Source organism: Macaca thibetana, chromosome 3 (assembly GCF_024542745.1).
Source record: "Macaca thibetana thibetana isolate TM-01 chromosome 3, ASM2454274v1, whole genome shotgun sequence".
Classification (NCBI taxonomy): domain Eukaryota; kingdom Metazoa; phylum Chordata; class Mammalia; order Primates; family Cercopithecidae; genus Macaca; species Macaca thibetana.
In genome coordinates, this window is record NC_065580.1 from 47,163,266 (window position 1) to 47,177,829 (window position 14,564).

The following is a 14,564-nucleotide window of genomic DNA, read 5'->3' on the forward strand; positions in this document are numbered from 1 at the left end:
GTGCTGCCTAATGTTTATTTCTTTATTGTTTTGAAAAACCTTTGAGGATTCTCCGAATTATTTTGGGTCTTAGTCATTATGCTGGTCCTCATTTCAAGGACTAGTTTGTAAATAGGAAGAAAGTTGGAGGAAATTAGCTTATCCAAAATAACATAGGAATGTAGATCAGGCAAGAAAATGATACTTCTTCAGTTTTATGAAAGAAAATGATGGCAGAATGAAAAGGGGAAGGAAGGCAAAACATTAATTATGACTGAATCATGACTCAGTTTTTGACTTACGTAAGTTCTGGCTTGTACTTTGGGCAGTTCTGTGGCTAATTTATGATAAGACGGTAAAACATTGATGCATGAAAATGAGCAGTATAATTTATTTAGATCATCTTCAACTTCATGAATTTTCTGAGCTGTGATTCTGTTTTCTTTGAAATTCTTTGACTGTTTATTTTAAAATAACTTACAGTACAGAGATTATGAATTTACCTTATTTCTTTAAGTATACATTTGTTTTCTTACTGAATAGTGCTCATGGAAAGCAAATTAAGATAATCTCTTGCCTATTAAACTAGATGAAATTGTCCTGCAAAATAAGCTACCAGCACATAAATCTCTGGATGAACATCAATTAAGAATATGTTCCATCTCACGTTGTATATCAAACTGTTGAAGAGTAGTGAAGAGAAGCCCTCTTGATGTGGGAAGCTTAGGAAGAAGAGATCATTAATCTCATTTCCGAACAGGGCCAGCAAAAGAACTGGTCTTGCCTGGGAACCTCAGACAGCACTAAAATAATGGTACATGTTTCTGTTGCCCATAGAGTCCTACAACACGATGTTCTTTGACTTTTCTGCTAAGATTATGTGAGAGGAGGCAATCAGTTAATCCTTTCTTCTTGATGTCACAGAGTAGGTTAGTGACTGAGTTGATATAAAACATGATGCTCTCCCTGTGTGATCTCCTCTCATCCTCTCTCTCCCCTGCTTGCCTCATTTTTCCTTATTCTTTGTAAAGCACTTCTTTGATTTTACTCTGTAGGCTAGGAAACCTCAAACCATGGGAAGATATACCTAGGAATTAACAAAACCAAATAGAAACAAAGAAGATTCTTCATAACCAGGACGCCAGGAAGCCAACAGAAGCCAAACAATCAAGACTATGGGAGAAAAAGACTTGTAGATTACAGGTTTCTGAGGCTGCAGAATTTTTGCACTCATTCTGCAGCCATGTAGGTCGCCTGTCTTCACGTATCTTATCTTCCTCCCGCGTGTGACTGATGTCTGAATTTCCAAGTTCAAATTCTCAAAGAGGGAATCTTATTGATAGCCAATGTCTAATACTCCTGTTTGGGCTGAGCATTTTATACCAGCCTCTCATGAGCTGCTGGCCAGTCTTTGGGTTATTTGTCCTTAGGTCAGGTGCTTACCCATAGTCCAATCAGATGCGGCTCAGGAAGGGGAGATGGTCAAATGACTACCTTGTCTGCCACCACCACTCCCAGCAGAGAATGTGGATGGAGCAGCTTCTGATAGAAGGAGCTATGAGTAAGACAGGTATCACACATGGTTATATGCCGTCTTTCCTTTGCTAAATGATCTTCATCAGTAATATTGACCTAGTGTCAGATGATAACTTACACTGTAGTACAGTGGTTCTCTTTCAGAAGGGAATGGAGAATGGAGAATAGACCCTATCAGAATCCCTGGTGAGATGTAGCAAGGGGGAACATGGACATTTTGAAAACAAATCACAGTGCTTGTTGTGAGTTAAAAATTCAACTAACATTAAATAATGGGTGTGTGAATTTTTCTCTAGGTTTCCCAAAGAGAACCATCATTTAGGAAAATTGAGAAACTGTTTTAGTATCTGAAAGACAGCTCCTACTGTCAAGGAGGTGACAGCTTTCTAATCTTCTTAAGAACAAATAGCCCTCAGGGTAGCTGGGACAGTGCCTGGCTTGAAGTAGGTGCTGAATTCATAAATTTTACTTATGAAACCTTAATGAGATTTTTGGGGAGGGCATGGAAGAATTTTAGGTTTTTTTAAATACAAAAGTAAGCAAGCTGTGGTTCTATAATTGGAAATGTGATGCCAGAAGGCTTCCGTGTTAGAAAGAGTGGTGATGTGAAAGGGATTCAGAACAAGTGATCCTCAGAGAACTGAGCATGCGGTCTTGGATGTGGCGGTTGAGGGGTTCTGCTAGAGAAGAGGGTATCTTGGCCTTGATCAATAGGGCATTACACAGGCATTGTGTAGCCTTTGAGATGATTATGGAGGGTTAAGGAGATGAACAGAACTGTGTGGCATTGGTGTCAGCATTGTAATGTGGGTGCCCTGGAGGGGATTATGCTAGGAAGGTCGCTAAAGGGAAGCTAACCAGAATAGAATTAGACTCATGTTCCTCTGTTCATGGGAAGACATCACAAGTCAATTGCCACACTTGGTACTCTGAGGCTGGATATAACCTTAGAATACTTCTCAGCACAGCAAGCCACATGTCAGCCACAGTGAAATCTGACATAAAGGGTTAAACTCTTCTGCCAGCCCAGGCCCGAAACTCATTCCCCATTTCCATTTCCTGCCTTTACTGAGTTTTTCCTAATGACTGACCTCAGAATTTGCTGTAAATAAGGACCATGCACAAGTTGCCAGAGATTCATATAAGAAATGTGTTGCCTCTGGGCACAGCTAGGTATACTGGTGCTAGGTAAAATTCTAAAGGCCAAATTTCCCTCCCTTCAACTCCAATTTCTAGAACCACATGATGTCTAGCTCTAGTTTCCATTCACTCCAGTGTGGAAGGCCTTCTCTTGTGATAATTTGAAGGGTGCTGAAGGCTTTACACCATATGGTGCTGAGGCCCCCAGTGGCAGGAGCACTCCACTGAGAGTGCCAACCCATCCCTCCTGGATTTGCTTGTCTTTCTCACCTTCTGTGTTTCAAGTTTTGCCCAGTGTCCAGCCAAGTTATGTTGTCTACCCCAACTGTGGTAACAAGTCACACAAGGTAAAAACTATGGGTGAGAGAAGCATGGTGGGTGATATACCTAATTTCCAAGTGATGTAGTAAAAAACAATTGTTTTTTAACGTATTTCATTGAGATAACTTTTCCCCCAAACGTTTGCAATTTGTTTTCTAGACAACTGGGACTGGACCTGGTGCCTAGGAAAGAGTATGCAATGGTAGATCCGGAAGACATCAGCATTACTGAGCTCTACCGATTGGTATGTACAGGAAATCTTGGCTCCCAGCCTCCCTGCTAATTTTCTGGTTTCCATGGCAGTCCTCATACTTGTTTGATTTTGTAAGAACCGGATGTTCCAGGATTAATTTAGAGAGAGTAAAAAGACTTGAGAGCTGAGGTGACCATACCCTCAGTACAGTACTGAGACACTTTACCTGTCTAAGAATAACGTGGTACTCTCCAGTGGGCCCTCAACGCCCAGGCACCAGGAAGTCACTACAAAGACGTTTTCAGTTCTTTTGTAAATGTTTCTACTTTTTGCCTAGTCTAGTGAAATGTTTACAAGTCACGCATAGTTATCTGTTGTATTTGAGGACCATACTATGACTAATGATGTCTAGTCTTAGCTCAGCAGCATGTTAACCTTCCTCCTGCCCCCATTAGCTCTATATACATTGTGTGTGTGTGTGTGTGTGTGTGTGTACGTACATAATAGCACTATATACACCAACTACTGAAACAGTCTCCTCCTTAGTCTTCAACTGCTGAACTTACACCCACCCTTCCCAGACTCCAATCCATTCCTAAGTACTGAAGCCCGTGAATCATCCTAAAATATTTGATCATATTGCCCATCATGGTCTCACTTATGACTTGAGTTTTTTTCTAGTTACATGGTAAGTTAAAGTCCTGTTTTTTTGCTTGGCATCCAGGTTCCCCAAATCTGGTCCAATCTGCCTCTGTTTAACCTTGTATTCTTAAATAATTGTATGAAATGTACCTAATATCTTGATATTAGCTAAGTTCTGAAAATCCAAAATCAGAGAAGAGGTGGCTGGGATGGGCTTTCAAAAACCATCACCCTAAGCATAATTGTACTTTGATCTCATTACTGCTGCTTCTTACCATAAAGTTCCAAGAAGGACTGCCTATCGGAAATAGTAGACTCCTTTTTGGATGATACTGCCTCTTTTGGCATATCTTTCCAAGCTTATTTTTCTGAGAATAATGAGATATTCTTAACCTGAAGATTATCTATATCTGAAAAACGTGGAGGAAAATTTCAGTAAGTCCACTGGGAATGTGTCTGATTTAAGAAGGCAGTTCTTAATATTGCTTTCAGATTTTTCCATGATCATCAAATTGATGTTCAGATTATCTGTACTTCATTGTGTCATTTGGAATCAATTCCATTTTTTAGAGGATATTCTTTATAGTATATTGAATTTCTTCAGAGTGGTGTTGTGTGCTGCTTGCCTTCATGACATCAGTGCTAAACAGAGTATCTGGCATGTAGTGAGAACATAGTTAGAGGTCAGTTAGTGGGAGGCAAAGAAGGAAAAATAAGAGCATTCCACATTAAAGTCATCACTGCCTCTTAGCTTACATAACAAGTATAATCTGTACAGTTTGTCAGTCATATCCTCTGATGTGGCATCTTTATTTTTGTTCATTTATTTAACTTATTGAACATCATATGCTCTCACTTTTAAGAACATCTCTCACTTAACTTTTAAGTTCCTTTAGGGAATGCACTGTATATACCTCTATATGTTCAAGATAGTCTTGTACAGTGCTTTTGCACTTAGTAGGCACCCAGTCAATGCTTTGAAGATCATTATGGTATCATGAAAAGACTGTGGATTATTGGCTCCAAACAAGTGCATTTACAATCTCTCTCTCTCTTTTACCAGTTATTTTGGTCTTGGATTTATTATTTAATCTCTCAAAGCCTCAGTTTATTCATCTACTAAATGGGGAAATAATTATTTTCATGTTTATTATGAAGATTAGATAAGAAAATATATGTAAAATGCCTTTCCTCGACAGATAATATTTGCACAACACGTAAGCATTTGGTCAGTTTTCATTCCTTTCTTTATTTCATCTGCATTGGAGAGCCAACAGGGTAAAAATAATTGATGCCTCATATTAGGGTTAGATTTGGCTGTGTCATGAAAAAATAAAAAGAAGCTAAAACATGATGGAAATTTATTTCTTAAAGTATACAAGTTTAGAAACAGGAATTTCTGGGTTTGGTTGTGGTTTTATGGTGTGAAAAGGAATCTACAGCCTTATCTTTCTACACTGAACATGGCTTCCGTCACCAAGAACACCTCTAAGTGCAGTATAGCTGCAAGAGTTCTAGCCATCATATTTGCATTCCAGGCAGTAGGAAGGAGACAGGTTTCTCTCAGTTGATTCAAATACTTTAATGAACCTTTCTGGAAGTTCCACACAACACTTGCACTTACATTTCATTGGCAGAGCTTAGGCACACCCCTGTATTTAGTTGAGTATGTCAGGTATTGGATGAATAACTGATGTCTGATGCAAATATATTTTATTTTCCTGAGTTTGATTTTGTGCATATGTAATTTTGTCTCTGTTCTTTTCATGTAACATTCTATATGGGATGGCAAATTGATTTCACCTCTTTCGGCATTCCAGTTTATTGGTGGTGGCTGCCTAGAGTGCAGTGTTGATAAGATTCCAGGGTCTCATCTAGGGTCTCATTGATTAGCAATGTTGGCCTTTGGTGGGAAAGACAGCAGGGGATATTTTAGTATGTTACAGCTGAGATCCTAGTTCAAAGCCTTCATTTTACAGATGAAGAAAATAAAACGTGATTTGACATGAAACCTTATTTTCTCCTCAGTGCTGGTTGCACTTGATTATTTCCAAAACAAAGAAAGTAGCCCAAGAACAACTCAAATAATTATCAGCTTCAGAAGAGCGTGTGCTTTTCTTTAAGACAGTTTCTTTTTCTTCCTTTTTTTTCTCTTCAGCTTGTATTTCAGGTTCTAGGTATATGTGCGGGTTATGCAGGTTTGTTACATAGGTAAATGTGTGCCATGGTGGTTTGCTGCACAGATCAACCCGTCAGCCAGGTATTAAGCCTAGTATCCATAAGGGAGTTTCTTTTTCAAGTTTCTGTTTTATTCTGGCCTAGCAATAATAAGATTCTCTGTAGCCCTGGTGTTTTTCTCTGTTCAATGTGAAAGTGACTATTGATTTCACCAGGGAGGGTTGGGAGGCACCATCACCAATCCCTTGTTGTTTGGCAATTCGTTGTCACTTTGGGTCGGTTAAATGGCCCAACACAGAGGACATTTGATTAATTGTTGCTGCTTTTCTTCTTTTACTTCTTCCTAGTCAGTGTCATGTTTGAAACACAAGTCTTTGCATCTTACCAAATTCGTATTGCATCATTAGAAAAAAAAGTCTCACTTTAGGTTCTTGATAGGCCTGTTAGTAGATCTTTCTCACCTAATTGTGTTCATGTAAGCAGGAAAAGTGCTAAACCTCACAGTGTTAGCATATGTCCACTTAGATATTTTGGTTTAGTGCCAAAGGCAAGATTTCAATCCTTCTATAAATAAAGGGAACCTTATTAGCCAGCTTCTCTCCTATTTGTGCCTGCAGGTTTCTATCTTTTTGGAAACCTTTCTTGGTTTTGTAAGATCATGCATCTGCTTACTCTGCAATCCTTAGAAGGTGAGACTAGCAGATCTCAGATGGAACACAGTGGTTCTCACATGCAATTTCAACCCAAGGGGATATTTGGCATTGTCTGGAGACATTTTTGGTTGTCACAACAGGAGATGGGAAGGAGAGATACTATAGGCATCTGGTAGGTAGAGGCTAGGAAAAGCTGCTAGATGTCCTACAAAGCCCAGGACAGCCCCTATAACAAGGAAATATTCAGCCTAGTTGTCAGTAGTCCTGAGTTTGATAAACCCTGATGTAGACAGTTCATTCAATTAATGCATTATTTGAAGATTAAAAATTTGAGTCAGTTAAGTAAATCTTTGGGATGAATCTGTTTCTTCCCCTAATCAAAGAGATAGTTCAACTGTTAAGCACAGTTAGAGTAACTGGTAGGTGCATTTGTAGCCACAAATTAACTCAAGCTCTTGAACTGTGAACCTGGCTTTTTAATTTTATTGTAATAATACTTTCACAGAGATTTTTTTAGCAGTTTGCCAAAGTACTGAATTACCAAGAGAAAAGAAAGTAATCATAACCTACTAAGTCCAAATGGGTCCTAGACCTGAAAGAATAGTGGGGATGGGAAGAGGGGTATTTTCAGTGCTGGAGTGTGCCGGATGTGAGGGCCCATGTTAAATGTGCAAAGGGCAGAGTCAGGCAGGCTTATTACTAGCATGCATTCAAAGAACAAAAGTTCCAAGGCCATCATTACTCGAAAGACGCAACAATACATTGTTTAGTTTGCTGTGATTTGCATCTGTCTGCACATGATCCGGATCAGTGATTCTCAACCCTCATTGCCCATTAGAATCACCTGGGGAGCTTTTAAAAAAACTACCAGTCTCTGGACCCCCCCAGCCCCTAGAAATTCTAATTTAATTGTTCTGAGATAAGACCTGGGCATAAGTATTTTTTAAAAGCTCTCTTGGGGACTCTAAAGTGCAGCCAAGGTTGAAAACCACTGATCTAGATATAATGGATTCGTTGCACGAGTAAAGGAGCTAATTTTTTCTCCTTAATTCTTAGTGAACGTCATGACTGATGCAGGGAACTTTGCACTGTTTGAGGTTAAGAGCAGATATCTCCTTAAGGTCTATTCTTTTCATAAGGTTTTTACATCTGTTTCTGTAGCTCTGGCCTTTAGTAGTCATTCAGTTCTTCATAGTAGCTTGTGCTCTGTTACCCTTTTAAGTAAACATATGTTTTTCTTTTAAGTAAATCAGTAAATACGGTAGCAATTCTGGTGGGGTGGAGGGGGGATGGGAATGCCTTGTGAGTTAGAGATGTATTTTTATGAACATATGATGCCACTTTTGCCACAGTTGAAAAAAAAATTGTTAAAGCACAAAGTAGAGCAACCTTTATAGAAAACAAGCCAAAATCGTTCTTCTTTCCTACAGTTAGAATATTTTTCTTCAGGAACCTGTGTTTAGTAATTATATCCCACACATGCCTCAATGCTTAGGTCTACTTTTAAAAATGACTTACTTACTCCCCACTTTTACGAAGAGATTCCCGGTGTACCTGTTGAGTATCCAGTGATTATAGATGAATTTAGCTGAAGTTTTTCTACCCTTTGCTTCTGAAGTAGTTCAAAATAAAAGTTTTAGCTTTTAAGCACGAAAAAATTCTAGTGATTTTATGTTGCATTAACACTTGTAAATTTACATGACATTTTGGCTTCAAAATTTGGTCATTCAGTAGTTTTTGAACTCAAAGGCGTAAAAAGATGGCTAATGTAGACATGGGGTCATTTATCCTTCAACAAAGGCTGTGGCTCTGTTACAATGAAATTGAAATCCCTGAACTATTTTTTTAATTGTCAAAGTGATCCAAAAGAGTTAGTTTTTAAAAATTAGTCTGTGCTATGAAAGTGATAATCTTCCATGTTCTTAGCACCTGTTCTATTAATACACAAGCCTAGCCACATGTTTTTCCCGTACTCTTATCCTGAGTCAGTATTACTTGAAGTGTGGTCCAAGAAATGGCTGGACCGTGAACTGTTGGTCCAACTATACAAATGACAAGTAAATGATTAGAAACCTTTATGGCATTTGACATTGCCATGGCATTTTTATTGTATTCATGAAAGAATCAGTCTGCAGCAAGTTACAGGGAGAAACAACCTGGTCCCTCACTGCAAGCAGTTTGAGGAGCTCTAACCTAGATAGGTAAATCCTGCACCCTCCTTAACTCTCAGCTAAAGTGCCATTTTCCCAGGACGCCTGCCCAGTCTCATGTCAAATCCCCACTTTTATACTCTCATCATAATCTGGATCTTTAGGCCAGGCACAGTAGCTCACACCTGTAATCTCAGCACTTGGGCAGACTGAGGCAGGAGGATCGCTTAAATCCAGGAGTTCAAGACCAGCCTGGGCAACATGGTGAAACCTTGTCTCTACAAAAAAATAATAAAAATTAGCTGGGTGTGGTAACACATGCCTGTAGTCCCAGCTACTCTGGAGGCCGAGGCGGGAGGATCTCTTGAGCCTGGGAGGTAGAGGCTGCAGTGAGCTGAGATCATGCCACTGCAGTCCAGCCTAGGCAGCAGAGAAAGATACTGCCTCAATAATAATAATAATAATCTGGGTCTTTGCTTCGTTCGTCACAGTTGCAGTTTTACACGTGTATGTGTGACAATTTTGTTCATGTCTGCTTCCCTTAGTAGATAGATGCTCTGTGAAGGTGTGAACTGTTTCTGTTTTTGCTTCTCATTGTGTTCCCAGGGCTTGGTACCTAGCAGATACTTGAATGTATGTTTGATGAATGATCATCCCCATGTTATCCTCCTTCCTCGACTTGTGAATGATTCTTTTTCTCCCTCAACCTGTGGGAACTCACATCTTGTCTTGTTACCCAAGTTGAACCTGCACTGGCTGTATTGAGGAAGGGACTCAAGGTGGACACAGATGCTATTCTTAGCTTTAGACACCTTACTGGCTTTCCTAGGTCTCTCCCTATAGCTCTACAGCAAGTTAGAAACTATGATTTGCCACAGCCTGTCTCAGACAACTACCACAACTTTACAATTTAGTATCACCTAAAAGAACTTTTAATTATGAGTAATGAGAAGTTATAACTTAGATATAATTTAGTCTGTTTTTTAAAAAGATGACTAATAATTTGTTCTCATCTTGGGAGTTGATAAGGGAGCAAAAGAATCCTTTGAACTTCCTGCTTCCTGAATCTACTCAGTGAGTTGTTATTTTCACATTAATGATTTTAAAAATTCTTCAAGCAAGGTTCCTTGATAATCTATAAACTTCACGGTTTCTTATTTTAGAAGTTGGAAGAAAATTTGGAATTTAACATCCAAAGTTAAATTGGATGTCTTCCGGACTATTTCTATGTCTATAGTCCAAAAGAGATAGACTGTATATTTTGCTGTGGATTTAGATACCAAATCCACAGCAAAATAAAAAGTATGGCATAGGACATCACAGTTATCCCATAGCTAACTAGTTTGTTGGGTCCTATTATTTCCTTCAGTCCATGCTGATCATGTTTTTGTTGGGGGGTGTCATTCAGATGGAACATCGACATCGGAAGAAGGACACCCCGGTGCAGGCCAGCAGTCACCACCTCTTTGTCCAGATGAAGAGCCTCATGTGTTCCAACCTAGGAGAGGAGCTGGAGGTCATCTTCTCACTCTTTGACAGTAAAGAGAACCGGCCAATCAGGTACCTGCACGTGGAGATAGTGTTTCAATGTCTTAATGTTAGAATGGTGCATATTTGTGCTTGGCAAGATTTAAGATATATGATCTTGTATACTTTTTACTCTATCAACCCCAATTTTCTCACCAGTAGAACTCTGAGTTTCTAAGCTTCCTGTTCTTTGGATGTTTCTGTGAGGGATGATGAATGCAACATTCTTTGAAAAATTCAGAAGGGCTATAGAATCAGAATAATCAATATTAAATGGAAGTATGGCATGGATATCAAGTCTGTTATTTGTTTTAATTATTTTGTATTGGTAACATGAAGAAAATACAGATTCTCTGGAGAAGTTTGCTTATCACAGTCAGCATGCTGTATCTTTCAGATTTTCAGTAAACCATTCTGTTATTCTTATCCTATCTGGATCAAATTGTTTAAAGAGACAATTAAATACTTAGAAACCTTCCCATTAAAGTTTCAGAGCTGTGAGATGAAACCAATTTTCACATATTTCTTTTTCTTTCTCAGTTCTCTGAGTCTTACCTATTACAGTTCTCTTTTGGTTCTCTTCTCTTTTAGTATTTAGGAAAAGACATATAGTGTATGTTTTGGTTGTTACTCGAAAGTCTCAACTCTTATTAAGACTTTTTTGTCTAAAATTTTTAATATTTGTTTTAAAGTTAAGGACAAAACTTGCCATCTTTTACATTAAAAATTTCACAGTTAAATTGCGAATTCGAATTGAATCACACAAATCACAGATAATGACCCAACTGTACCATGCTTTAAAAAAAATACTTTTCAATAAACAGTCACAATTTTAGGCAATACCGAGTCTTATATATACACACTTGCATATGTATACACACACATATGTATACACACACATATATACAGACACGTATATGCATTCACATATATATACACACTTGTGCGCGCGTGCACGTGCGCGCACACACACATATATAAGTGTATATATACACACACGCGCACACACACATATATATATATATATATTTTTTTTTTTTTTTTTGAGATGGAGTCTTGCCTTGTTGCGCAGGCTAGAGTGCAGTGGTGTGGTCTCAGCTCACTGCAACCTCTGCCTCCGGGGTTCAAGTGATTCTCCTGCCTCAGCCTCCCGAGTAGCTTGCCCAGCTAATTTTTGTATTTTTAGTAGAGACAGGTTTCACCATGTTGGCCAGGCTGGTCTCAAACTCCTGACCTCAGATGATCCACCCGCTTCGGCCTCCCAAAGTGCTGGGATTACAGGCGTGAGCCACTGTGCCTGGCCTATTATTTTATAAACAGAAAATAATCTTGGAGTAATTCTTTTCTGGTAGTTTTCTTTTTCTAGGGAGTATGTGTGAAGTTTATTTTTAATGCAGTTACAGTCATAAAATCTTTGTTGAATTAAGTTATATCTTAGTCATTATCTACTAGTAAGTGTACTTTTTATTTCTTGACAGTGGACTATGACCATAGAATTTAGAAAGTGGTGTTTTTGTGCACCAGGGACAAAATTTATGAGGTGTGGAAGTAACAGTGGTAATACAGTTTTAAAATCTACTTTCTACACTATTAGAGGAAATGAATCAGTGTGTTAAAAGAACTTTGCCTCTTTACAAATCAGCACTACTAAAAAGGGAAGTAAAAGGCATGAAAAACTGATCCAAGTTACACTTTAGAAATGTGGAAGATTATTTAGAGATACTTGTTTATATGTCGAAGTATGTCTGGTTTATGGGTAGTTTAGTTTATAAAATCTTTATAACATTGTCTATATAATACGTGATCTCTTTAATATGCTTTATAAACTATATGGAATGTAAAAGGAAGAACTGAAGTTATTCTTTTGCTCATTTCTGTTAAACTAAAGTTTTGTTTGTTTGTTTGTTTGTTTTTGTTTTTGTTTGAGACAGAGTCTTTCTCTGTCACCCAGGCTGGAGCTCAGTGGCACATTCTCGGCCCACTGCAACCTCCACCTCCTGGGTTCAAGTGATTCTTGTGCCTCAGCCTCCTGAGTATCTGTGATTACAGACATCCGCCACCACGCCCAGCTAATTTTTGTATTTTTAGTAGAGACAGGGTTTCACCATGTTGGCCGGGCTGGTCTTGAACTCCTGGCCTCAAGTGATTCCCCCGCCCTGGCCTCCCAAAGTGCTCGGATTATAGGCATGAGCCACTGTGCCTGGTCAGCTGTTAAGCTAAAGTTTTTGTGGAATACAAACTCCCCTTTGCCACTAATGCTCAAATTACATTATCATAGGATTGTAGTAATTTGGGATTAATATTAGCTTGTCTCTAAATATCATCTCATTATAAACATTTTCCAATTTTCTCAAACATTCTAAATAGGTATTGATCTTCAGAGTGCCCCTTATTTTATTCCTATATCCTTAGCAAAAGTAAGATAATAACCCGGGTACAGGGTCTGCCAAAATGGTTCAAGCCAGGAGCTGTGTAGTTTTTCTGGTCTGTAATGTGGCTGGGCTGCCATGCCTGCCTACTTCCCCTGGGTCTCTCCCTCCACTTTTCCCTCTCTCACTTCTGCCTTCACTCTCCCCTTTTGTCACCCTCCTCCCCATCCCTTTTCCTCCTTCTCTCTCTCTACCCCCTCCACCACATAAACACACAAACACACACACACACACACACACACACACACACACACTCCTTCAATATCCCACCTGATCTGTAATGATCGTAGGAGAAATCAAGTCAATCCCTTCCCACTGCTTCTCCTCACTGCGTTTGGTTATCTATGGCTCTCACCTCTCAAACTCAGATCACCATGAAGGTAATTGGCCAAAGAATAAGAATCACAATATATGCTTACTAGATGTTTGGAACAGCCTCAGATTTATCTTCTTGATGTTTCTGAGGCCTCAGGCCACACAGTGATTGTTTTCTTTTAGGAAGTGTTCAAAACCTTGTAATGAGTCAGTTTGGTTCAAACTGCTGGGAACACAGGGCAGTTCACCGTCCCTGCATGAAGAGGCCTTAGGATGCACAGATCTGAAGACTGGGCTTGACTCTTGTCTCTACAGTTGATGGTGACTCTGCAGCCCTGACCCTTTTACTTCCTTCTATTTTTTTTTTTCATCTTGGAACTGCTAACAGTTCTTGCTGCCTTCATCCCACCTGGCATAGGTAATGAGTATCAATGTCTGCATCTTCTCAGAAAAAAGTACTGTGAATGTGAGATGTGATTTTAAGGCATTGTTATATTTCTTCTTGTGAGTATTATAAAATTTTCTATTTCTTTTAAACTTTTTATTTTAGAAAAATTTCCAACATACATAGAAGTAGACTATGTATGTTGGAACCCTTATGTACCCTCCACCAGCTTCAACAACTATCAACAAAAGTTTGATCTTGTTTTAACACATTCCTTTCCAATTTTCATCTTTACCCTAGATTATTTTGAAGCAAATTCCTGACCTCATAACATTTTCAAATGTAAAAAAGGGAACTCTAAAGGAATTATCATCTAACAAATTAATATTCCTTTAACATCATCAAATATTCATTTGCAATTGGATTCAGATTTCCCCTATTGACTCATAAATATTGTTTTACAAATTGTTCAAATTGAGATTCAAATAAAGTCCATATGCTGCAGATAAGTCTTATACGTAAATTTCAGCTCTAGCTTCCCTCTTCCTCTTAAATTCCTGGAACTTACTTGTCATTTGGTTTATTTCTTTTTGAGAGTTCAAATTCTAATTGCAAACATTGAAAATCAGTGGACAAAAGATAGTATAGTTAAGTGAATGCTTGTGTTATTAACTAGGAGGGTTAGTGCTATAATTTACAAAAAGTAAAATGCCAGAGGAAAAGAAGTCATTATACGAAAAAGACACTTGCACACTCATGTTTTTAACAGCACAATTTGCAATTGTATTAATATGGAACCAGCCCCCAAATCTGCATCAATCAATGAGTGGATAAAGAAAATGTGAGATATATATATATATATGCGCCATGGAATACTACTCAGCCATGTAAAGGAATGAAATAATGGCTTTCGCAGCAACCTGGATGGAATTGGAGACAATTATTCTAAGTGAAGAAACTCAGGAATGGAAAACCAAACATCATATGTTCTTACTCATAAGTTGGAGTTAAGCTATAAGGATGCAAAGGCATAGGAATGACACGATAGACTTTGTGAACTCTGGGGAAAGGGTGGGAGGGGGGTTAGGGATAAAAGACTACACATTGGGTACAGTG

The 14,564-nt window shown here is 38.6% G+C and overlaps 1 protein-coding gene across 6 annotated transcripts in view; it reads left to right on the top strand.

Annotated features, from left to right (window-relative positions):
• DOCK4 (dedicator of cytokinesis 4) overlaps nt 1-14,564 on the top strand; it is a 475,353-nt gene that overhangs the window by 216,212 nt on the left and 244,577 nt on the right. For all 6 annotated transcript variants that reach the window (XM_050782626.1, XM_050782628.1, XM_050782623.1 and 3 more), the window contains exons 7-8: nt 3,136-3,220; nt 10,201-10,352. In XM_050782626.1, the coding sequence (XP_050638583.1) occupies nt 3,136-3,220; nt 10,201-10,352 (237 nt within the window). The remainder of the gene's footprint in view (nt 1-3,135; nt 3,221-10,200; nt 10,353-14,564) is intronic.